Consider the following 24,699-nt stretch of genomic DNA (forward strand, 5'->3'; position numbering starts at 1 on the left):
GACAGCAGCCACAGCGGTGGGTGTAGCGATAAGAGCCTATAATTAGTCACTGCTGCCAGTTCAGTGAAACCTCATATGGGAAGAAGACACTCAAAGGTTGTTGAAAGTGATACAGATCTCTTTCAACTTCACAGATGAACCACTTTTATGCAAAACGTTCTTCTGCCCACCACTTGAGCGGAATGACTTGAAAATGCCTGCAAAGCCTTATCACTACTAGATTTTGCAATGCTTCAGCTGCAGAGATGAGATACACAACTAACTGGAAAAATAACTGCCAAATTGAAATTACAGAGTGTGAAATCAGAGCATTAGGAGTTACAGTATCCAGCACATCAACTGCAGTGATCTTCCCTCTCAAAACTTGTCTGTGCCCAGCAGAAAGAATATAGCCAAGTTCATACCTGCAGTCTCCTCTGTTGCCCATTAAACCATCCACTTCACTCACTGCAGGAACCTAGTTCTCAAATGTATCTCACAAAAAATTGTCCTTGGTCCTAAAATGATGGTGCTATGGTCAAACCCCAGATATTTGTGAGCTGACCAGCTATATCACTATTGTCACACAGGCTGGGTTCTGAGTGCTTAGTTCTGTGTGCTTTTCCCTCAGCAGCTCATCAGCTACAGATCTTGTCAGAAACTTTACCAATAAAACTTTCAAATTTATCAAAAATGTTCCACATTCAAAATTTAAAGGTCTGGAAGTATTTAAAATACATATTTCCTACTTTTCTTTCCACTTTAGAGGCATCACCAGCTACAAAAACACTTTGTTGTAAGTCTCATGGCAACATTTCCCCAGCTACATGAGTAATCCCCCAGCTACTGATATATGAGTAATCTTAAACAACTATGAATCTGTTGTGTTAATATATTAATTTCAGTTCAGCAAAGCTTCAGGCACATACTGCATATTGTAAACACTATCTTTTTACAGCCACGTAAGATGCATTTGATCATTTTCTAATACAGGCATGGTTCCTAACACCCAAACTGTGTTCCCTCCTTCCTCAAAGTTTGCTTTCAAGGTTTCCTTCTTTATTTTGTAGTATATCTAGAGCCTGTTGTGACACCCTGATAAATACTTTAATAAAAAGCAAACAGAGAGCATCATGAAAAGATACACAGTGTATTACAGATGCTAATTTACCTTCTGCAAGCGAACCTTCCCGTATGCAAATTTGGGTGTTGTTGGAGGGATAAGACCTTCTGGTAACTCCTTATACTAGAAAGAGAAGGAGAAAAAACACACATACACACACACAAGTTAAGTACAAACACACTTTAACTGAATTCTCACTTTACATTTCACAACTTACAGAATTATAACTTTAGCTAAAAGTAAATAACCCCCCTACAGGTTACAGCTGCATCTAGTCTTCAGATGGAGTTTTTTGTTTGTTTTTTCAAAAGAAAAAATTTTACTTGATCACATAAGGTGAGCAATTTTTAATAACCATTCAACATTAGGTAAAGGTAAAAAGCATAATGAACAAAGTGAACGACCAAAATTCCCAATGCCCTTGGAGCCCTCCTGTGGCTAAGCCTGAGTTACTCTCTTCCACAGCTTTTCTGCAGTCCTCTCCCAGTTCATGGGAGCTTGAGTGAACCTTTACAAATCTCTGAGACAGTATTTCCATCTCACCCTTTGTGAGCAACACTTCCTTATAGGAATTACTAGCCTCTTGTGCCTTTCCTTTCAGTGTTATGATATTCCACCACCACCACCTGCTACTCCATTACTACCTGGGCTGGGGTCCTTGAGAAACAGGCCTGGAGACCACAGCTCCATGAAATCCCTGAGGTCCCATCTTTAGCTTCCCTCTGTTCCTGTTCTAGACAACTGTCCAGTTAGTCACAGGGAAACATGACAAAGAAACGCTGACCACCCATCTACTTCTGGTTGCTTCTTGTCCTGTACTTTTAAGAATAATCACCAGAAATCAGCAGAGAGAAGGGATGAAGGGCCTCCACTCACTCACTCACTCACTCACTCACTCACTCACTCACTCACTCACTCACTCACTCACTCCTTTCCTGGACACCTTTGAGGCGTGGCAGACCAGACAGTGGCTTTCTGCCCAGTATCTTGGCCTTCTACTTTCTATGCCTACACCCTTCTTTTCTCCTTGCCATCATTCCCTTCTCCCCCTCCTGACATTATTTAATAGCCACTCTTCACATCTGTTCTTTCATTAACTAAACATGGCCTGTCTGCATATCAGAGAAAAAACTTCTGCAGATGAGATACCCGTGTGAACATCAATCAAAACCTATATTCTAATAAACATGTACAAAAGACCAACCTTGTGAAGAGTGTCTCCATCTGCAAATTGGTAACTTTGGAGTGCTTACCTTGTGAGGGTTTTGTTTAAATAAATTTGTTTAGGGGTTGAAAGGTTTTTTATTTAGCTGGAGGCTTTGTGTTTTGTTTTTAACAGACCACAGCACTAAATTCCCAATGCTACCCTGTCAAGTGTCAGTCATGGATGGATGAAAGCCTGATTTACATTTCCAGTAAGAAGTTAATTTCTTCTCCTTTGTATTGGAACACAATCAAGATTCCCAGATTTAAAGAAAACAAAAGTTGTATTCACCCAAGAGGAGAAATCAAAAGCAGGAAATTTCAGCCTCAACAGTAAAAACTAAAAGAATGGTATCAGCAATTGAAAGAAACTGTAGACTTAAAATCTTCATTACATTTTTTAACTAATGGAAACTGTAAAGGAACACTTTAATGTTATCCTTGTAGCACAGCTAACGTGTTGAAAACAGTCATTTGTTACAAGTAACTTTATTTTCTTTCATCAGCTTCACCTCAAACCGCAACTGAGTGGATAATTTGTTACAGGTTTAGAATCCACAATAGTGACAGGAAAACATCACTGAAAATCTATGGACATGCAAATTAAGAAACAAACCAACCACAGCAAAAAATGACCCAACACACCTGAGGTTATAGTGAACATTTCACATCTTATCAAGGCTCTCTCACTGCACTAGATTACTACTTACATCTCAGAGAGGGGTCTTGCACCTTGAAGAAAACAACTCAAAATCAGGAAGTTTGTGGATTTCTCTGGTGAGAAAAGCTGTATCAAGACAGGAAACTCCCCTTGGAAAGGCCATCAAAATTATCCCATCAATTTATCCCATCAGGCTTAGTGATAATGGTGAAATTGAAGAAAAAAAATCCACAGCAGGCCTTCCACAGTTAAAGAGATAAAGGCATTCTCAACCATAGATAAAGTGTAGTACACTTTTGGGAGACCTACTCTTAGAATAAAAATGTCTTCTAGTGCATAGGAATGTTGCTGGTATGCAACGGGATAGTGACTATAAGCCTGAGCCTTGGGATTCACATGGAACCCATTTTTAAGCCTCATCTGAACAGCCTCCAGTGTGAGGCTATTCAAAACACAGACAGAGGTTCCATGTTCTACTTCAATCTACTCCAAGTTTGTGGAGACACTGTGAATTTTTACAGCAAGGCAAAGCTGGTCCCACCCACTAGTTGCAGTTTGTGAAAACACAAAACCAAGATGTGCTCTTTTGAGTAACCCTGGTCTTTCTCAGAGGCCCAAAACCTCAACATGAAGTTTGGGACAGACAGCCAAAGCACTAAACTGCAGCACAGATTGGGCTGACATCAGGTCATCAGCCTAAGCTGACTGAATGGCTGACTGACGCTGCAAGGAAAAAGCTCCGTACACTCCTCCTCCATCTCTACTCCCAGCCAAACCCTTCCCATCTCCCTCTGCTCCCCCTGTGGCAGCACTGGCTCTCATCCTACTGAGTGAGCTGATTCACCTCACTGACCTTGAGAGAAAACAAATATAGCAAAAAAGAAGAGCTGAACCATATCAGAGTCAGATCTAAACCAGTATCCTCTCCTCTAAAATGAAGGAGGAAGCCATTGGGACAGAAAGAATAGCGAGAGAGGTGCAAGATCTTTTGTTTTTTGTAACAAGAAGCAGTTAAGTTGGCCTAATTGTAAGGTTCCATTTCACTTCCCCCAGCTGCAGAAAATAGTACATTGAGAAGCAACTTACACCAACACAAGAACAAGAGAGTTTGGATGATGTTTCAAAGAACCATTCTAAAAATGTCCTGGAGACACTCACCATACCAATGACTTTTCTCAAGGCAAAATACTTTTCTGTCAGATCTCCTGCCTCGCTCAGGGGAGCATCATAGTCATAACTAGTGGGCTGAGGCATGTAAGGCATATTAGCACCTAGGGGAGGAGGAAAAAAGAAAAAGCAATAAAAACAGTGGAAGAGATGAATTTTTTTCCAAAGGTATCAACTGTCAGAATTCTTTCTGATTACAGACAGAATCTGCTACATTTTTAGATTCAGTGTACGCCTTGATGTTTGGGCTTTGGCATAAAAAACTGTTCCTGAAGGAGGACAATATCCTTGTGAGCTTACACCACTCTGTGAAATATTCTGAAGAGAAACAAATTTATTTGTGTTCCAACTGTTTCACAGCACCGAGTGAAGCAGAAGTAGCCATGAAGGTTTGGTACAACATGTTGGCAATAAACAAAGAACAGCTAGTGCAGTCATGTATTTTGCCATGGACAAGTAGGCACAGCTCATTCTTTCACAAAATACATTACTACCTAATTCAAAAACAGCTCCCCTCCACCATTAGTATAATTTAAATAATTTCTTACCATTCCAATAGGCAAAGTTAGTCCCACCTATAAACATGTACCTAAAAAGAAAAAAAATCAGGTTTTGCTGAACTGGGAAAAGAAATCCCCCCAAAATTAAGCTCTACTGAACACACACTTACAGGTTAACGTTAGCACCACGTGCCAGGATTTCATTAAGTGTTTTAGCTATAGTTTCTGCGGGCACAACAGAATGACGGTGCCCCCAGTGATCCAACCATCCAGTATAAAACTCAGAATTAACCTGAAAGGAGGAAGGGCAAAAGAGGAATGGAAAACATGAAGAGGGAACAAGAACAGAATGCAATGTGAATTAAGGTTCATAACTGTAAGAGGGAAGGAAAAAAAGGCACCTTGACTAATTTGAGCCATTTTTAAACTACTATAAATACAGCAAAGTACATACTAGATCAGTCCTTTTCAGCAGACTACAGGTCAAAGGAATTAAAGGATTGTTTCAATAATTTTATAGGGACATTCTGAAAACAATTGCTTAAGCATCAAAGAGTATCGATTTCCTGGGAACCTGGCAACAAGGATGTGTTTCAGATGCTTGGCATTCAAATGAATTATGGAATCAACATATTCTCTGCAGAATAGCATACACAAACTGGATGTAATGAAAAATATTTCAAATTGCTTTCTAAACAACTCCTTAGCACAGAGATAATTTTGTACCCTTAATGGGCCTTCTCCCTTTCTCAAAATGGCTTCCAGTGTTCTCACATCCCACTATAGCTTGTATAAAACCTCTAGGGTAGCTGAAAACAGGAAACAACTTCTAATCTGCCCTTTTAATTCTGCTTTTAACTTCTACCTACACACATATCTCACTAACTTGTCTAACCATCCTTAGTGTTTCCGCTGCTTTGTAAACATTTGTCTTAGCAAGGAAAACTACTGAAGCAAAATCATTACTTTTTGAGACTAAAATAACATTTGCAGAGCAGCAGTTAACGCGGATTTGACAAACACACAGAGAAGTTCCTCTATTCACTTTTCTGACTTGGAAATTATAGCTTCGTCAACAGGTCCCTAAAATTGTTCAAGCACTGCCGTCAATCCCTCTCTGATTAACAACTTCAAGATTAGACATGATACAAAAAGTTTAAGTGAAAACACATACCAAAGGGCCCTTGGGTTCACTGCTCCTTTGAGCTAAGAATGCTGCTGTGACATTGCCACCTATAAACAGAAAGAAATAAAATTGAATTGCTATATCCATAATTTTCTGGGTCCATCATTTTATTGAAATTGGTGTCTTATCTCCCTTCCAGCCTAGCAAAAATCACGACAAGAAAGCTGCTCCAGCAAACACAGGAATCAATACTTTTGATTCTGATGTTTAACTTGCAAAACTTATTTTAAATATATACGTGCACATATGCATGCCTGTGTGTCTTTGCTTTTGAGACACATCTTTTGAAAACCCAGCTTTTCTCAGAAATGACATCCTGGCATAAAGAAGTCTGAGATATGTCAGAATTGCTATTGATCATTGGAAAGTCTAAGTCTGGGGTTACGTTACCAAGGCTACGGGGAAGAGCAGAAACCAGGCAATCTAAAGAGGTGTTTCACTCTTGATCACTCCTAGTGGCTGAAGCCACAATGGCTGGAAACAACTTCTCTTGCATAAAGGATATCGGTGTAATTTTGCCTGATTGGTGGGAGGAATGATGAGGAGGACGCCATGATATCAGAAGGCTAATTAATTGCTTTATTATCCTATTAATCTATACTATATTACACTACATCTAAACTGAAACTGCACAAGCACTCAACTGCCCAGAATCTCGTGACTGTCTGCTGACCAACAGTCTGGACACGTGCTTGGCCCTGATAGGCCAAGGAAACAAAACACCATCACTTTGGGTAAACAATCTCCATATTGCATTCTACTTTGGCACAACACAGGAGCAGCAAATGAGATAAGAATTGTTTTGATCATTCTCTCCTCTGCTTTCCTCACTGCTTCTCTCAGGTTCAGAGAATGTGAATCCCACAAAAGGATACACATGAAGACATCCACAATTTCATTCAACTTGCAAGAAAACAGATCCCTGCTAAGCACATGTGTTTGGTTGTAGAGAGAATAAGGTACAGAAGAGGCTGCACAATAAAAAACCACGAAAATATTGGTCTTAGAGTTTGTTTCTTGTGCCTTAAGCCTATTTTGTTAAGTCCATGCAGTATACAAACATTTAAATCCCTAACTCGTTTAACAAAATGGTACTCTCTGATCACACTACTAATGCTTAGCCATTCTTCAGACCTATAACACAGCAAATTGTAGCAGTGTGCACATTTCTAATGATGATCTTCAACAGTATTTTTTTTCTAATAACCTCTGGCATAAAAAGAAATGTATTTGGATTGCTGGATTCCACGACAGACAAAGGACATTAAAAAACCCCAACACCAAAAAGGAATATTAAAAGAATCAAGGAATCAATGCCAACTATTATTGCTAATTTTTAGGAGATATGTACTATGAGCAGCATAAATTGGCTATTCATGATTCCAAGATGGAAGGAAGTGATTATGACTTTCTAACTCAGTGGTCATGGGCGATTCTTGAATGTTTAAGAGTATGTCAAATACACATAAATGCCTGTTACCCCATTTAAACAAAGCAGGCAAGTTTGGCAAGCAGTCAAGTAAGTTTGTCCTGCAACAAACACACAGAGCTTAGAATTTTTGGAATCAAACAGCAGTCTCCAACCTGGAGCAAAGTCCACCGTTGCATAAAGACCCTGGAGAGCCCCACATTTCAAGTGAAACTGGCTGGCACCATCAGTTGTGAAGAGCACCACCTCATCCCCAAGATGCAGGCGAAAGAGCTTCAGAAGGAAGCGCAGGTAGTCGTAGTCGCAAGCGAAGTAGCTTCCGTACTCGTTCTCTACCTGCAGAGCAAAAGCAAGTCAGTAAAGCCATAGCCAATTCAGTCTGCATCAGATAACAAAACAGAAAGCACAAATTCAACCCTCTTCTTCCTTTGATAGCAATATTGAAAATGTCACTAACTCCAGATCTGAGGAGTATGAGAAGACAAGACTCATTCCTCTCAACTGTACTTTACAGTGGACCCATCACTGTGCAGAGCTAAGCCATTTTCCTGCAAAATTCTGTCCCCACCCAAAGTATCTGTTTAGCTACAGTGATCATAATAGTCTCTACTAAAATTTGAGATCTATAACCCACCTCCCAAGCAGACCAATAAAACCATAGAACAGGTTGTGAAATGATCAAAGCTACAACAAAACTGGACATTCAGAACAGAGACATCTACAAAGGGCTCACATGAACCACAAAGCCCTGAAATGGACTCAAAAGGATTTAATGGAGAACAACTGTGCTACTACTGCGAGGCACACATCTTGCCCCTTTTCCAAGGAGATGAACTTTTCAGCTCCAGATACCATAGGTTCCAATCCTGAAGGTTATTTCTGGAAATCCTGTTATAAGCATCTTATTTCTGCCAAAGAATAATTTTGCCCAGTGCTTCTGCTCAACAGACAAACCACACTGTTCAACAAAATTATCTTTTGCATATTACAAGAAGGGTCACTTATCCCATCCTGCACCAGAAATTGAAAAGAAATTGAAATAAAGCTTTGTTATGATCAAATACTACAAATATAGGACAATCACTCCCATACATCTATCTAGAAGGAGTTTAGGACAGAAGCTACTCACCATGAACATACAAAATTGTGCTCTGAAACATTTACAACTTAAGTTAGGTGCTAAATTAGGCTTACTCCATACTGCTTTTGCTTCTATCTAAGGGTATTCTTATTCCCCTTTTTCTTGTCAGACTGTTTCAGGCAACTGTATGCATTTTGGCTTTATGCGAGAATTGCCACAAACCTCAGATCTAAAAAGTTACACAAGTTCCCTCTATTGCTTTATACAGCTGTGGGAAACAACCTTGATAGAACGGATCAGGGCTCTCTGAGTCCTAGAAACAGTGGATTCAGTTCTTTAGGATAAGGTATTTCATCAGAATCTTGCAGCTACCTGAAACTTAAGAAATACCTGTGACACCACCACCCAAGACCCATGGTGTGTCTGCAAGAGCGGTGTAAGCATTCATGTTGCTTGGGTTCATCTGATTTTCAGAAAGTTACCTGCACCATGATGATTGGACCTCCATTTTGATAGAGATAAGGTCTCATCTTTGGCAAAAGGACACCCATCCATCTCTCTACTGCTTCCAGGTAATCTGTGATACACAAAGTATGCATGTTTCACAACTTTTCTGCCTTTTTCTAATTTTGTTTTAAATTACACATGGGTCATCTTTACGTAGTCTTCTAATTATGTAAATTATGAACAGCATTTAATGAACAGTTTGCTCTTATACTTGAACAAATGTGCTCTTCTACTTGTTCATAAATGCTTCCAATACAGTTTACTAAAAAATAAAACATTTAAATACTGATGAACTAGAAGAACTTCATTATATCTCACAGGTTGTCCTAATGCATTTCAATAGGAAGACAAATTCAACTGTTGATCTATGTATTATTTTTTAAATAGATAATTTAACCACAGCTAGCAGAACTGAAGTTGGATATATCTGTATATTCACTCCAATAAACACATTAACCTCCTGTCTCATCTTATTCTCCCATGTCTGGTTCTTAAACAGGAGCACATGAGAATGCTGTAACTTGTTCTGGATTGCACGTTAACCAGCCAAGAAGAATCCCCATTATGAGTGGCTGTGGCAAATCCAAAAACCTCACAGTTGAAGCATTCTTCTCCTCAATGGTGACAATGATTCCCCTCTTGGCACCAACTTGACAATACCTTGGAAACTTTCTCCCCTACTTTGATTGTTCTACACACTTTTTGAATGCACTCTTCTAATTAAAAGTATTGAAGATTTTACTCATAAGAAAACTTGAGCTGAAATATGAATTATTTAGTAATGGCCTCAAACAGAAAGTTGCCTTGCTGCTACAGTATATTTTTAATGGCCTTTTCTGATGTCTCTACCTGAATCAGAAGACCTGAGAACAATAGATTTCTTTTCCAACAGCCATGCAGGAAGACCTCCCTGGGAAAAGAAAGGGAAACAGCAACATATTTAGGAATCCTAAGAAGAATTTAGCCTCTTATTAAGACATATACTGAGACAGGAAAACTGATTTTCTACAAGAAAGTAGTAATTCCTAATGAAAAAAAAATACAGAAGTAAGTTTGTATTGTAAGAAGTCACTTAGGATGCATGGATTTTAACACACTACACCAAGACTCTTGTCTAAGGATACATCAGTGAGTAAGTCTGTCTACTTTAAGAAATACTTGCACTAGATTTACCCTAGAAGTGAGCTGTTACAAAAGGTTGTATACCATGTCCCATTCTGCACAGATGTAAGGTCCAGCTCTCAGGATAACAAGCAATCCAGTGTCATTGGCAAGCTGCAGGAAATACTCTAGATCTTTGCCACCAAAAAAGTCATACGTGCCCATCTGGGTTTCGTGGTAGTTCCATGGGACATACCTATTAAGAGAGAAAATCACCTTCCATTAGGAAACTGAGACTAAACCAGAATTCTGGAAAACAGCTATTTGCACTACATGCCCCAGAGATCAGTAATGCTACTGATCCTTTGGATCAGTATTAGACAGGAGTAACTCTCTGGCCTTTCTTCTGCCAGACATTTCATACAGCAGAAGGCTTTAAAATTGACATTGAATTAGGGTTATGTCTGCAGGAGTCCCTATCAGAGCAAGAACAGGTTCTGGTAGTGCTGTTGTGAAACCATGATGTCTGTTCCAAAATTAAATAAACAGTTTTGAAGCTGGCAAGGCAGCTGGCAGCTGCAGAGTGGTGGGAAGTTGATGAGGAGATGAATGTGGTAAACCACTCATGAAGGAGGAGGCCAAGAACAAGCACAACACATCACGTGACCCCTCATGAATGGATCACCCAGCTTGCACAGGGAACGCCAACCAGGCTGTCAGGTCTATGCGGCTGCCACTGCAAAGAATTTGAAAAACACCTAAGCCTCAAATCATATTGCATCTAGGTCCCAGAAGTTTTCATTGACCAGGAACAATGCAAGTCCTGGAAAACCACTGGAAGAACAATTAAGTTAAGAAATGTTAAGGTGCCCAAGAACTTGGACAAAGTAAAGCTTAATTTCAACTAAGTAATAAAGATGTCAAACAAGCACATCACCATTGAAAGAACACCTCTCTCCTACCTCTAGGACTCAGGAGACCACAGCCTCAGCACAGAACATCTCACAGAAATAAAAAAAAAAACCAAAAAAACAGTAATCTACAAAATACCATGAGCAGTGCTGTAGCTGATAATCCCTGCTTGACAACAGTGTTGTGTTTGCCATGGTACTAAGTGGCAGTCTAGCACAGACAGACTAAAATTAGGGATGAGTACAACTTGAGTAAGGATTCAAGGGAATGTGAAAACTCATTCCTCTAAAATTTCTAAAATTCCCAAAACTGTGTCTAGTCAAGCAAAGATCCTCTAAGGCAACACTTTCCTTACTGCCTGGGTTTGTTAGTATGTTCCACATTTAATTTTGCAAAAACCACCCAAGAGGGAAAGAAAGTCCCTAAAACAATGCTTTCAATAAGGAAGAAAAACAGGAACCCTCTCATGAGTACACTACTAAAATGGCCATACACAGACAGACATGTACATGAACATCAAATACAAGAATTATAATCTTTCAACCTTCGTGAATATTATAGCATCTCAAATGCCAAAATTTTAAGCCTCTGTTTGTAAAGATAAAGCTTCAAATTTGAGTGCCAGGATGGGGTCAAAACAATGCACTCAGACATCAAAATGCAGATTTTTCTTCTATGTGGTATATTTTATTTCTGTGTCAAGCTGCTCTAATTGTTTCTGAAGCACAATTAACTCACTTGTAAAAAAAACTACATGTGCATTTAATGAATATATGAACCATGTGAAAATACACTCATTGAATTATGAACTTGTTCAGAAAGAAGTCTTAAGGTTTAAATGCACTTAATACTGTCTGAGGTGAGGATGAAAGGGTTTCTCCAGCTTCCTTATGCTCAAGATGGAAGAAAATAGAAAAATCCTTCCAGAAACAGTTTTCATTTATGTCACATGCTTGACCACAAGACTGGAAAAAAAGCAGATTCTAGCAGAGAAAAAGGGAAGAAGCACAAGAAAAAAACCTATTTGAAACCACTGTTTTATATAATGAATCATGATAAAAATTAATTTTAAACATTGGTCTAAAAATGGTTACTAAGATACTTTAATCCAACAATACATTTTCTACAGCTAGTGATGGCCTTAAATGAAATAACTGAAATTATTATCTTTAATGAATATATTTGTTACATACCACTGTCAAAATTTACAGTCAGTTGTTAATCCTGTACTGCTTTAGCAACAGAATAATGAACTTATAAAGGAAAATCTCATCCTTTTTCAAACTTGAAATATGGTACTTATTCTGTATTTGAGTTTACTTTCCATTTACACACAATTTCTAAGCTTCATGCTATAACCCTCCTTTCTTTAGAAGTTACAGCTTTCCTCTCCTATTTCAGATATTATCAACAGGCAAAAAATCACACTTCAACTTTTTAATGTACAAGATAATTCTCTCTGTAATACCAGGGTGGGATTTTTTTAATAGTGTAAAATTGAATAAATTGTATCAATGAGCATGCTACTTAAATTACTCATATATGAGCGTTTAAAAACAGTAATTTATGTTTAAATTTTAAATATTCCATATTCCAAACAGCAGCTCCTTCATAGAAGGACTTTGTACAGGTTTACACCCAAATAGAGTAAAACAAAGAAAATGCTCAACATTCTTTAACTTTCTATGAGCCTGTAAAGGTAACTGTGGATTCTTCCAGGAAGCATCTTCACTGATCAGTAAATCCTGTATACATCTTCTGCCCCATCTAGTGGCAATTGTTTATTTGCTCTGCACAAAACAAACCCCAAACCTCCCGTGCTTTCCAGATGCCTTCTTCAGCCAGCACTCATTTCCAGCTGGCAGACACAGTCCAGAAACCGAAAACAAGGATCTGTGTGACCAGATACCTCTGCTGAGGTGGGCAGTGAGCTCCTCAGCATCCTCCTCCACCACCTTCTGGGACATTACACCAACCACAACACTAAATTTCAACCTGCTTTTTATAAGGCATAAGCCTTGATTTCTTAGGCTTTAATATAAGATCAAGCTTACTGTCATCTGTTTTCTCATGTTCTGTTATTGCTTAAGGTGTTACCAGGTGCAGACAATTATATTCATGTACTGACTTCACCCATTCCAGAGACCAGGAGGAACTGCTGCCCCAGTCATGAGCTGAATGATGCATCGAGGCACAGACAGCCTTTTGGAAAAAAGGCTGCAGAGAACAGGAAGGAGAACATGTCTGGTTGGCTTTATCCACAAGGTATTTACAAGCACAATCCCATCATATAAGGACCCTGTTTCCCTTGAAGTGGTAAACCTTACTGGGAACACCTTGATAAGAATAAGGAAGGTTCCCATATTTCAAATTATAGCAGGACCATTCCCTGTCTTATGGAAAAAAATCCCAAGCAGCAAAATCACAGTCTTCAGATGAGGTCTCAAGACTGGGAGTCCAACCACCACATTCTGCCAGAGTCCAGCAGTGATGCTGCCCATTCATTCCAGAATGACTTTACAAAATTTGTATCTCTGTCCCTTGCTAGCAGTATTACTGATACAGGAAAGAGTAGGCAAAAGAAGAGAAAACAAAAACCCAATCACATAGACCAATTTCCATTTTTTTACCAAAATCACACAAAATCACAGAAGATTTCTTTGGGGTAATATGACTATTCATAGCTTTATCTCAAATAATCAAGAGCAGTAAGACCTGATTATTGAGAAACCTCAAAGAAAAACAAAAGGGTTTTTTTGTAGGTGAGGTGCTTTTTTAGCATCAGGAAGAGAGTGATTAGTGTCAAATGGAAAGACACATGGATTTGACTCTTGTAGAAAATGCAAGGCACAGGAGCACTTTCAGATTTATCTTTCACCATAGCAGAAAAAATTCAGACGTGAGCAATAATGGGAGAGAAAGTCAAAGAATCTCAGTCTGCTCTTAGAAAAACAAGAGGAGACTAATAAAGCTGTTATGATGTGATCCAGCAATAATGCCCAAAGCCACAGTTGCCATAAGCACTTGACAGCTGCACAGCACCTTTTGTGACAAAACACAGCTCAGCTCTCCCAAGACCATCAGAGATCAGCTGGCACCAGCAAAACAACAAATCTCCACTCCTTCCTGCACAGCAGAAAGATACTAATGCAAAACAGTAAAGCAGAGTAAGAGGTCCCAACAAGGGAAAAAAGCAGAAAAGAAAGAAGGAAAAAACCCACCTTGTTAGTGGGAGATCACAAATGAAGAGGGAGAAAGCAACAAGAAAAAACCCAAACTGGCCCTGCAGCAATTTTGCCATTGAACAACAGTGACAAAGGGAATGGAAAAAAACCATACCTATCTCAATTCCAGTGATGCATCAGAGACATGAAAAGGCAATTAAAAAAATAGAAAAAATGGACTATTTGAAAAAGCTGGAAATGAACAAAGGGCATTGAAAACACATGGGTGTTGGGAGGAGGAGGAAAATTAATGAGAGACATAAGGGAAGTATGAGACACTATGGATCATAGGAGTCACTGATCATAGGGTCAGTCACAGGCTGACCTTCAAGCCAGACACCAAAAGTCATAATTTCCAGGTCCACTTTAAATTACTTTTATTTCAGCAAAAAGTAATTACTTGGGCAAATCCAGCAACCTGGTCCTGAGCAAGTTCGTTACTCAATCTCATTGCTCTTATTAATGTGAGCAAAGACAAAACTTGATTCCTTAACAGAAAAAAACTTAAGTACACGACCAGGTAGAAAAGACAAGGACTAAGGGTTTTGCGCACACACACACACAAAAATGAAAGCTGTTTAAGCTTTTTTTTTTAAGAAGTACACCTAGCTCCCCATCCATTTATCTAAATTTAAATGCTTCTGCTGAAATAGCTTGAAATAGCTTTTAAATGTTACTGCAGTATTCACCAACATTTTCAAGGCTTCTGAGTGATACCAACCCAGGCTCTACTAACAGGTTATTGTTTCCTCACACCTAGTCTGCCTTTTGACCAGAGAGTACAGTGTCCCTGGCAGAGGCAGAGCATGTACAATTGTTCCATAGTTGCCAAAGTTCATAGTCCAACAATTTATTTCAGGTCACATTTGCACCCTGGATTGTGAAGCCAGAGGAATTGCCTATCATCAGGGAAACAGACTGCTGGTTACAACCTGCCCAGCTGCCCCCATCTATGTGGTTAAAAGCCATCCTGTACCACCCTTCACTTCTCCAGAGCTTCCTCACCTATTACTGGAAAAATAATAAACAAGTAACAATGGCAGGCTCTTAATGACTTCTCGTACAGCTCCCAGGACCACAAATCCCTCAGAAATCAACAGCTACTCACGTTTGAATGGCATCAAGCCCTGCCATCTTCATCTTCAGCAGGCGGTCTTTCCAGTAATACGAGGGCACCCGCGAGTAGTGAATGCTACCGGAGATGTAACGGAAAGGTTTCCCATCCTTGACAAAGGTGTTGGATTCATAATCAATCCCAAAACTCCTCTCAGGTTCATTCTGTAAACAAAACTAAACCAAAACAAAAAAAGACACGGTATAATTTTTTTCTGCCTTGGAAGACACAGAGAACAGGCTATACAACACCTACAACATCTGTGGGTTGTCTACAATAGAAGATATAATGGTCCTAAAATAAGAGATGGTGAATGACTTTCCTCTAGCTATCTATAGCCCACCTGAGTCTTAGCACAACAAATCAGCAAAAGGGAGCCAGTGCAATGTGTCACAGGACAAAAGAACAAGGAAACCGGCAGATATAGTTCAAAGAAAACACACTCCCTCCTGAAAAATGGAGGACAAAATTGCTAAGCCAATATGCCTATCCCTAGACTGTCATTAAACAGCAACTGAGATTACACTTTACAATCATTTCAAGACTACAAAGTCCAAGGAGGAAGACAACAGCACGTTCCATCTGTAACAAAGGCATTATTTTACAGAAAACCTAAAAAATGTAGTGGAAAATGTCCTAGATACACATAGCAATTCAAAGCATCCTGCCAACAGAAGTGAAATTGTGTGGTGGATGTGTAGCAACAAGTAAGAGAGGATACAGCAAGGAGCTGCCAGGGAAACACGAAAAGCAAGGGGCTGCCAAGTGCTGCACAGCACAGGCTTTTTATGCTCTGTTTCCACAAACATGGACCCACTCTTAAGATTACTTAACTTTATTAAGATAAATAAATCTTGATTCAACAAAGGTATGGGCATGTCAGGCCTTTCCAAAATCAGGACCACACAGAATTCGGAAATACAAACCAACTGCTCTGGAATAAATGTAACTCAAGGGCTAGGATTCTCTGTAGCAAATTATGATGCTATAGTAACTTCAGGCTGTTAGACCTCAAGCAAACTATTGCTGAAAAAGATGTACAGGTAGGTATAGCTGCTTACTTCCTGTTCAATTTAAATGTATGTGACTTTTTCCTGATCTTTCATTTATAACCTGCATCTTGATGGCTGGGCACGCTGCACTAGGATGGAATTGTTCCGTGTGTACGTATGAAGGAAACTATTCACTCTTACAGACACCAAGCAGATGTTTCACATTCTTCAAATGCTTTTTCCCTAGGGTACTGTGACAAGTCACAGCACTAACGCAGAGCAGAGTGCTTCAAAATGAACATGAGTAAGTGGAACTCTGAAACCAAACACAACAACACCGAAAAGAAACCAAAAAAAAAAGCACCACTATGGATAAAAGCACCTTACACATTAAAAGGCCATTATCCCTGGAAATAAGGAGAGGCAAAATAAATTGCTGTGGTGTCCCTCTGTAAGAGGGTTTTAACCCCTCATTCAGACTAACCATACCAAGAGGTCTGTGGAAAAGACACTTGCTCCATTCATGGCAGAGAACTGTTGAGATGATGAACGTTGAAAAAACCGTTTACATGCCCTCAGGGACAGATACTTCTGGCAGAGAGCCATGGCTATCTTAAAACAATTAAAGGGAGATATTAATTATGAAAGTGGTAACCACTGAACCAGTTACCATTTAGAAGTCAGGTTTTTGAAGCTGTGACCATAGGTGTAAATCACCTTCCCAACACATACACTTCCTGACACAGTGGTACCATGTGGGTGAGGAGAGGGAGGAAGCTACCAGAATACTTCAAATTCACCTCATTCATCATTCATTGTACACAGACTTCCTTCATGATCATTTCCTCAGCATTACTTCATTTTCAGTGGATGATCCAGGATTTGCAACCAAAACAAGAGAGTTCTCCTCATGAATTTATGTCTGGCTCTGCCAATACTGTATACTCACCCTTGTGAATATATATGCAGGAATTCATTCCCACTTTGTCACCCTAGATAATGGGGTAGTGGCTCTGCTTGTTTGGTAAGCAACACAAACAGCACTGTTTGGGGCACCACTTCCTTCATACCAAATCATATCAGTGCCCAGCTGAAAACTCAGACCCTTACAGGCAATGGTATCATGTTGCACCTTACACCCTCAGAGCATACCCATATGGAAATGAGAAAAACTAAAGAATTTGTCCTTGCTTAAATCAAGTAAGAGTTTATTTTTGAACCTTAATGCTATTTCAACATTTTATAGTGTGCACATCTCTTGACACAAAGTTTTTTTCCCATCTTCAACACACAGAACTATTTATCAGTGGTAAAAATCTCTCATTCTCCAAATTTACAAAACAGGGGTTTTTTTTCTTATTTAGAAAGCAAACAAAAATGAGTACAAATCCTCCATCTCTCAAGATTTTAGCCTCTCAGACCAATCACAGAACACCTCTTTCTCCACCTCAAACCTTAAGTATCAAAATTGAGAACCACAAATCCCTCATTTTCTTCTGTTCCTTCCAAAATATTCTCTTAGTAACCTTTCTGTGCCCTCTCAGTGGTCCTTTTCTCTGCATCACATCCTCACCCCTGCTGTCTGCACCTTTTTCTCCTAGTAGGCTTTAGGCAAATGTAATAGTGGCCTTTCCCACTTTCCACCATGACTGATTGAGCAGTAAGTGTAAGAGTTTACAAAACTAGTAAGGTTTATTGTTGGTAGCTTTCTGTTGGTAAATAGAAGGAGTGTGTTAAAACTATTCAGCACAAACTGCTACAATGCATACTGGTACAAAATAAAAGGTCACTAGAGGCCTCATAGTTGATTATAAGAATAAAGTTTTATTAAATCCCAACATTTAGAGCATTTGTTATACCACAATTTACATATTTTCCAATCCATTCTATAGTAATTATATAATAAATATAATTTTCACAAAGTGACAATACTATTATATTCTGCTATTAATTCTGACATTAATTAACTCCTCCTCAGCCCCCAATGAACTGGCCTTTTATAGGATGAAATATATATTCATTTAGTTAAGTTCTCTAGATTAAATACATTACACACACACACACATAAAATTTACCAAAAAAAATTAAAAATTAAAAAATAAGCAGCACAGCAATTTTTCTTCGTCTGAAATACTGAACACAGGTCTGCACTGCGTACATTCAAATCAAACTGGAAAAAGTATAGAAAGAACCTTGAAGGACAGTTAGAGATTGCTGATTAGAGAGATTATAGAAATGGTTCATTCCTTTTATCAAACAGAAAGTTGATATAGGATACTTCCAATCCATAACTAAAAAGCAAAATAAGAAACGGCTTTGAAGTCTTTTGGCACAGAAAGAAAGCATTTTAAGTAAGAAGTAATCACCAGCAAACAACCTTTCAGAGGGAGAGATACAAAAAAAAGGGGCAAGAACTAAATTACATCAGGAGAACTCAACGAATGGATGAAATGACAATGACCACTCCTAAAATGATGCATATCTGCTTCTGAAAGGATACATAATTATCTTCTAAGAGAGGCACATACAAAATAATGATAAAATTCTGAGATAGAAGGACCCCTTCAGCTATGTTTTTGCACACACTTGATCAGAATGAAGAGGGAAATAAAAAAGGCAGGGAAAAAAAAGTAAATAATACTAACATCTCACTGAGCAACTGACACGATCTAAAATCAGTCCCACAAACGCCTCCTGTTGAGGAAACTGGCTTAACAGTTAGCCTTCTTAACATGGTAAGAACATTCAGTGCAACAAGTGTAAAAATCCTCCTGGACTACTGGCCGGGTGAGAATACTCTGCAACACGAAACCCAGAACACAGCTCTTAACTGAAGGGGAGTTGACAAGCAACCAGAGGGTTACAGGCAATCAAAATTCCTTCCTCATTCCCTCCTATGCCACCAACTGCAAAAAGCCTCTGATGCATCCCACATGGACAGTGGGCAGTGTTGAATACACATGGAAACTTTAAAGCAGATATTAACACACAATCATAAAAAAAAAGTTTACAAAATCATAGGTGGTGGGAAACAGAAATTATCTAATCTGGCAAGCAGAGAGCATGGCAGGTAAGATATTCAGTCTTTCAGAAGAGGACTGACTTCTCCAGCAATTCCACTAACCTCTGTGACACATTTAGAGTATTTCTCATTATTCCTGAGTTAAAATGTAAGATGTTTGTACAGAGGAGCAGGATACAAAACCAGCCTAGGAATTAGATGCTCTGCCTGGGAGATGTTCAGAGTGAATGAAGTCAAACCTCAAAATTTAACTTACAAAAACCCTCAAGTTTACAAAGACTATGGTACTTGTCAAACACACCCCTACTTATCTCCTTCAATATAAGAACAGCAGCTGAAGAACGAAACCAGGTGTTTATGGTTGTCTGGTTCAGGATCACACAAGAAGGCAGGAAAAGACTGAATACAACAGCTCTGGTCTCCCATCCTCAGTCTACTGGATAAGAACCACTCTCTTTTGCCCCATGCTGTGGGTCTGCCTGAGGGGAACACGGGCACTGCTGGCCAGAAAGGCAGAGCAAGGAAAGCCCTGAGGCTACAGCTGCAGACTAGAGAGGCAGGATTCCCAGGCTCTAAAGGTTTGTGATATTTCATGCAGCAGAAATGAGGTGGGAGAGGAGGAGAGAGAAGATGCACCGAAGTAAAGTGTTTCATCGGCCTGGACAAAAGTCACACATTATTTTACATTCTGGCTTTCTTACATGAATGCAAAGATAGAGAAACAAGAATGTTAGTATCAATTATTCTCTAATACCTCAAAAATCCCACAATTATGTTAATTTATGATAAGGCCTCCTATGAAAGATGGGAAGAAATCCTCTATTCATTATCCCGTAGTGGTGTCTCTCCTATGTGCCCATCAGACAACCAGGACACTGGCATGCAAATGCTCTTAGAGAAAGTCAACTGCTGCAGAGCTTAGTCTCATTAAAAGAGGACATAATTTACTTAAATATTAAAGCCTTTAACAAATTTCAAGCATTAACTTGTTTGCATTGTATTGAAATAGCATCTACTTACTCTTGCAAGAGAAAAATGATGGAAGAGAAATTAAGCAGAAAGAAAAAAATACAGAATGAAGACAAAAGACATTGAGTATTTCAGCTTTGGAATTAGTGCTTTATATAAGGAGGTACTGTATGCTCAGACAGCAAAAGAAGTTAACTTTGGAATTCTCCCAATTTGCTTTTATTAGAGCTATTTTCAGTAAACAATTACTGGATGCCCAACTATTCTGGGGAAAATGCCTGAGAAAGACAGCTACTTTCACCTTTTGGTGTCAGTCTCACCAAAGTTTTTGCATGCTGCAGACAGCTAGCAGGATAAAAATATCCAGCCTCAATTAAAAAAAAAAGCAACCCTAAACTATTAAACTTTTCCTTACCCATAACAACTCCAGCATAAACCTCCTAGAGTTTACATACTCAGTGCACATTTTTGCAGGCCTTTCTGCAAAGGACACATCAGTGACTTCACTGCACAGGCTCAGAACTTTATCTGCCTGAGATTTCGTAAGGTAGCTGCCTGATGGACACCAAACAGTGGAACATGAAGTAGCTGCAGGACAAAGGTATTATTAAACATGCACAGGACACACATTATCTCCATGACATCAGTGTTATCTTTAAGTGGCAGAACTCCAAAAATAATGAAGTCAAAGACATAATTACTTCAGTACTTTAACATGTCCCAAATTTGTTTCATAGGCCCAAGACATGATTAGTGTTTTCTGCTCAAACTTAACAGAACCTGCTGAATTTCAGCCCAACACATCTTCTCTGGCTTCCCCGAAAAAGGATTTGCTTTCATAGTAGAAGAGCCAATATACTGGCCAAAAAAAAAAAAAAAAAAAAAATTTTAGAAGTCTGTCAAAGGGAAAACTCCTCAAGGAGAACGTAGAATAATCTCTGTTATTTCAGCTCTGCTGCCCAGCCGCATGGGTATTCCATAGTACATCGTCCCCGGGCTGACGTAGACGAAGGTATTCTGCCCCACTTGGTACAAGCCAACAAAGAATGGATTCAGCAGATAAGCTCCAGCATTTAGAGGGAAAATCTGCCCTCCATGAGTATGGCCAGAGAGAATTAAATTTATGTCTGGTCTGTCCTGAAGGGCCCACTTTGCAGCAATTGGCTGATGAGCTAGGAGCACTATTGCATGCTCACTGCTACAACCTCTGAGAGCTTTTTTCAAATCCATGCCATGTCCCGAATAGCGCAACACATCTGCTTCAATATCATCCACGCCAGCCAGGCAGAACCAGTCAGAATTGCTCTTTGGTGAAACAATCTTCACATTTTCGTTATGCAATGGCTGAATGCTAAATGATTTTAACAGCTCAAACCAGTTGCTAACATCTGAGGTGTAGTACTCATGGTTTCCTGTGACAAAGTAAGTCCCCAAAGGAGAATCAAGCTCTCCAAGAGGCTCAACAGCAGGTCGTATGATCTTTGCCTCAGCATCAGACAGGTCCCCAACAATCACGGTGATGTCTGGTTTTAAAGCCTTAACCATTCTCACTATCATGGCAAGTTTGGTCTTCCCAACTGTAGGCCCCAGATGGATATCTGAAAGCAACACCACTTTCAGGTTATTCATTGCTGAGGGCAGCTTATGAACTGGAATCTCCACTGAATTCACAGTAGGGGGCTGGGAAGCATTTAACAGCCCAACAACAGTCAGCACAACAGTCAGCAAGACTGCCAGAACTGGTTTCAGTGCTGTTCTGTTCTTGTTGCCAGTGCTTGCCTTAGCGCCTCTCCCAGCCAAGAACTTGTAAGCCTGCTCTACAGAGCCTAGAGTGAAGAGGAAAAAGATGAGAATAATATAGGCCCCCAAGCAAGTGTAGGCAGCTAAAGAAAAGAAATAGGGCTCTTCTGCAACAAGAAATAGCAATGTAAAGAAGCTTGAATGAGCCAAAGCTAGAAACATGAACACAGCTATTTTCCACAGCATGAAACAGAAGGAGCTGGCAGCTGAAGACCTGGTGAACGTGGTGACTGTGCTTCTCCAAACATGAAGAGATCCCATCAACATGAGTGTATTAGCAAACAGTGCCATTTGCAGCCTTAGAAGCCAGCGCCGCGTCCTGAAATCGAGTTTTTCCGCCAGGTAACTCCGTGATAGCATCATGGAGAAGAAGACCACTCCTGCAGCCACTGCAGCCTTGGCTTCAATGGGCAGTTGCTTGAAGGAGATCATCTTTGCTTTCTGACTGTTCTCTTCTGTTCTGCAGAAGTCTCCAGAAGTCAATAATGTGGTTATGAAGGGATGCCTTGGGTCAACAAAGCCTGCAACCAGGAACCAGTATGAGCCGCTTTAAAATATTACACACATTCCCTTTTACCCAGACTGCAATAAAGGACTGTTACTCTACATACTACACAAGATGCTGGGTCATGCAGAATCACTGTCATAACGACATAGAGGAGACATCCTGAAGTGGAGTAAACCAGACAACAGAAAAGACTGGATGCTGGAAGTCTCCTTCCAAGCTCCCTGTCTACCTCCCTCAATCATTTCTCCCCCACACCCCCTTTTCTTTTAAACACTTTTTTCTCATCAAGACTTCCTAATAGTAGATGGCAATACATCACAACAGGGATTCAATGAGTCCTGGGAAAAACCATTATAGCATTTGTAAATCCCATACGTGTTCTGGGACAGCTTCTGATATTAACTTAATACATTATTTCTGTTCTTCTTACCAAGCAGCAGGCTCCATCTGAAAAGCAGGCATCACCCTACATCATCCTTACCAAATGCAAGAGGTTCTACTAACACATGCTACAGCAGCAGTGAAATCCCTTCTGGAACAGATGCAACTGTGGTCCCAGAAACTGCAGAGGATCAGCAGATATCCTTGCCTGCTGTTGTGAATCAGATTTCTCCAAAGCCCTGGAAATCAGTAGGATCAGTGAAACTCACACTGTGTTTTGCTACTTACTTCCAGCTCACTTCCACTACATGTAGAGTTTTCCAAGACTCAACACCTGTTCTAGTATATCCTGGTCTAACAGGATGCAACCAAGTTGAAAAGGGATTAAAATACCACACCCTGCTCCTTTAGATGGGAGCACAGAATCTAATGCATGACTGCTCACAGACTGGAAACAAACAAGCAAGGATCAGTTATGTTTGAATGGTAGCAGAATTCCCTGTTTTGCTCTGTATTTTGCTCAGTCATGTGTTTCTATTAATTCTCAGATTGCACATTTCTATTTAGAAGAAGCCTATTGTTTTATTTTAATCATAGATGAAAAAAGTTTCAGTAGTCTTTCATAACATACAACAGAGACCATGTCTGACATAAGAGCCCCATAATAGCACAATTATTTTCAAAACACTTCCTGCCACACTTAGAGAAAGCAAGCAATCATTACAGCCAAAAATATCTCAGAACTAGGGCGCAAAAGCAGCATTGTAGGGCTCAGCAGTGAGTCTAAGCCCAGAAGTCTGCAAACCCCAGTTTGCCAGGTTGCTTATCTGCTGCATATGTTCTCTTAAGCTAATTTAAAAGAACATGAGCACATCTGTGATGACAGGACCCTGATCTACTTTGAGGACTAGACCAAGTAGTTAAAAAAACCCTTCCCTTACTGCTTGTGTCAGGGAACTGTGGGCTGATAAGGCAAATTGTGCCTGCCAGCCTCAGCTCCTCAAACCCTCTCAGTTGTTACTAAACTACTCTTAAGAAATAGTGCTATTTTGCACATATGTCTCTACAGAAAACACACAGAGCTAGGAAGATAAGAGCACAATAAATGCCCTACTGATTCAAGTCCATAGGTCCTCTAGGCACCATGCAATACTCTGTCTGGACAACAGAACTAAGAAACACTGTTTAAATAAATGACACTACCCACAGTCTGTGGTCTGCTCCCTCATACTCCTTCAGCTGACACAGCTGCTACACTAGGGATGTTAGAGGGCAAATCCTTGCACAGTCATTTCTTGTTGAAAATGGATGTTGGAAAGTCTTGGATGTTGCTTATGAGCCTGACGTATTTAAATGTGGCAAATCCATTTTTTTTAATCTGTTGAGTACTATCTGGGTTTACAACCTCCCATGGCAGCAAATTCTCGAAACGATGTATTTTTACAGTATTTTATCTGTTTGAAACGAACCTATTAAATCCCCCAAAAGTGCTAATACTACCCAGTTTGAAGAGTATTTGTTCTTGCCTGCTACCTTCAAAATTTCGGAAGACTCAGCAACAACCTCATCCCTAAGAAAGCACAACTAACAGTGACCCAATCTCCCCTTCCATAAGGTCTCACATGATGTTGTTCTATTTTTCATACATCTTTAACCACCCGTGCCTCATCCAACTACAACATCTACCACGGTAATAGTATCACTCTGCCTCCAACTCGAGACATAAACCACGAGAACTCTGGAGCATGAGGATTCGTCCTTAGGCTGTGGGTGGGATTGTGTCCCCCGGGACAAGGCGGCTACAACAGAATCTATGCAGAACAGGAAAAACCTCTTTCCC

At 39.7% G+C, this 24,699-nt stretch overlaps 2 protein-coding genes across 2 annotated transcripts in view; both read right to left on the reverse strand.

The window, feature by feature from the left end:
- The window catches only part of GLB1 (galactosidase beta 1), a 34,815-nt gene extending 18,030 nt beyond the window's left edge, over nt 1–16,785 (reverse strand). Inside the window, exons 1-11 of the mRNA XM_031059385.1 lie at nt 16,669–16,785; nt 15,182–15,363; nt 10,043–10,193; nt 9,686–9,746; nt 8,812–8,906; nt 7,404–7,584; nt 5,808–5,866; nt 4,804–4,925; nt 4,682–4,722; nt 4,125–4,237; nt 1,151–1,225 (exon numbers count right to left, since the gene is read on the reverse strand). Of these exons, the coding sequence (XP_030915245.1) occupies nt 1,151–1,225; nt 4,125–4,237; nt 4,682–4,722; nt 4,804–4,925; nt 5,808–5,866; nt 7,404–7,584; nt 8,812–8,906; nt 9,686–9,746; nt 10,043–10,193; nt 15,182–15,363; nt 16,669–16,785 (1,197 nt within the window). The remainder of the gene's footprint in view (nt 1–1,150; nt 1,226–4,124; nt 4,238–4,681; nt 4,723–4,803; nt 4,926–5,807; nt 5,867–7,403; nt 7,585–8,811; nt 8,907–9,685; nt 9,747–10,042; nt 10,194–15,181; nt 15,364–16,668) is intronic.
- A 1,198-nt stretch (nt 16,786–17,983) lies between these two features.
- On the reverse strand, nt 17,984–22,454 carry TMPPE (transmembrane protein with metallophosphoesterase domain). Its single transcript, XM_031059429.1, has one exon. It carries the CDS (start codon nt 22,400–22,402, stop codon nt 21,086–21,088), a length of 1,317 nt encoding a protein of 438 aa, XP_030915289.1. The 5' UTR covers nt 22,403–22,454; the 3' UTR covers nt 17,984–21,085.
- Nucleotides 22,455–24,699: the final 2,245 nt, after the last annotated feature.

The sequence above is a fragment of the Geospiza fortis genome, unplaced genomic scaffold (assembly GCF_000277835.1).
Source record: "Geospiza fortis unplaced genomic scaffold, GeoFor_1.0 scaffold346, whole genome shotgun sequence".
Classification (NCBI taxonomy): Eukaryota; Metazoa; Chordata; class Aves; order Passeriformes; family Thraupidae; genus Geospiza; species Geospiza fortis.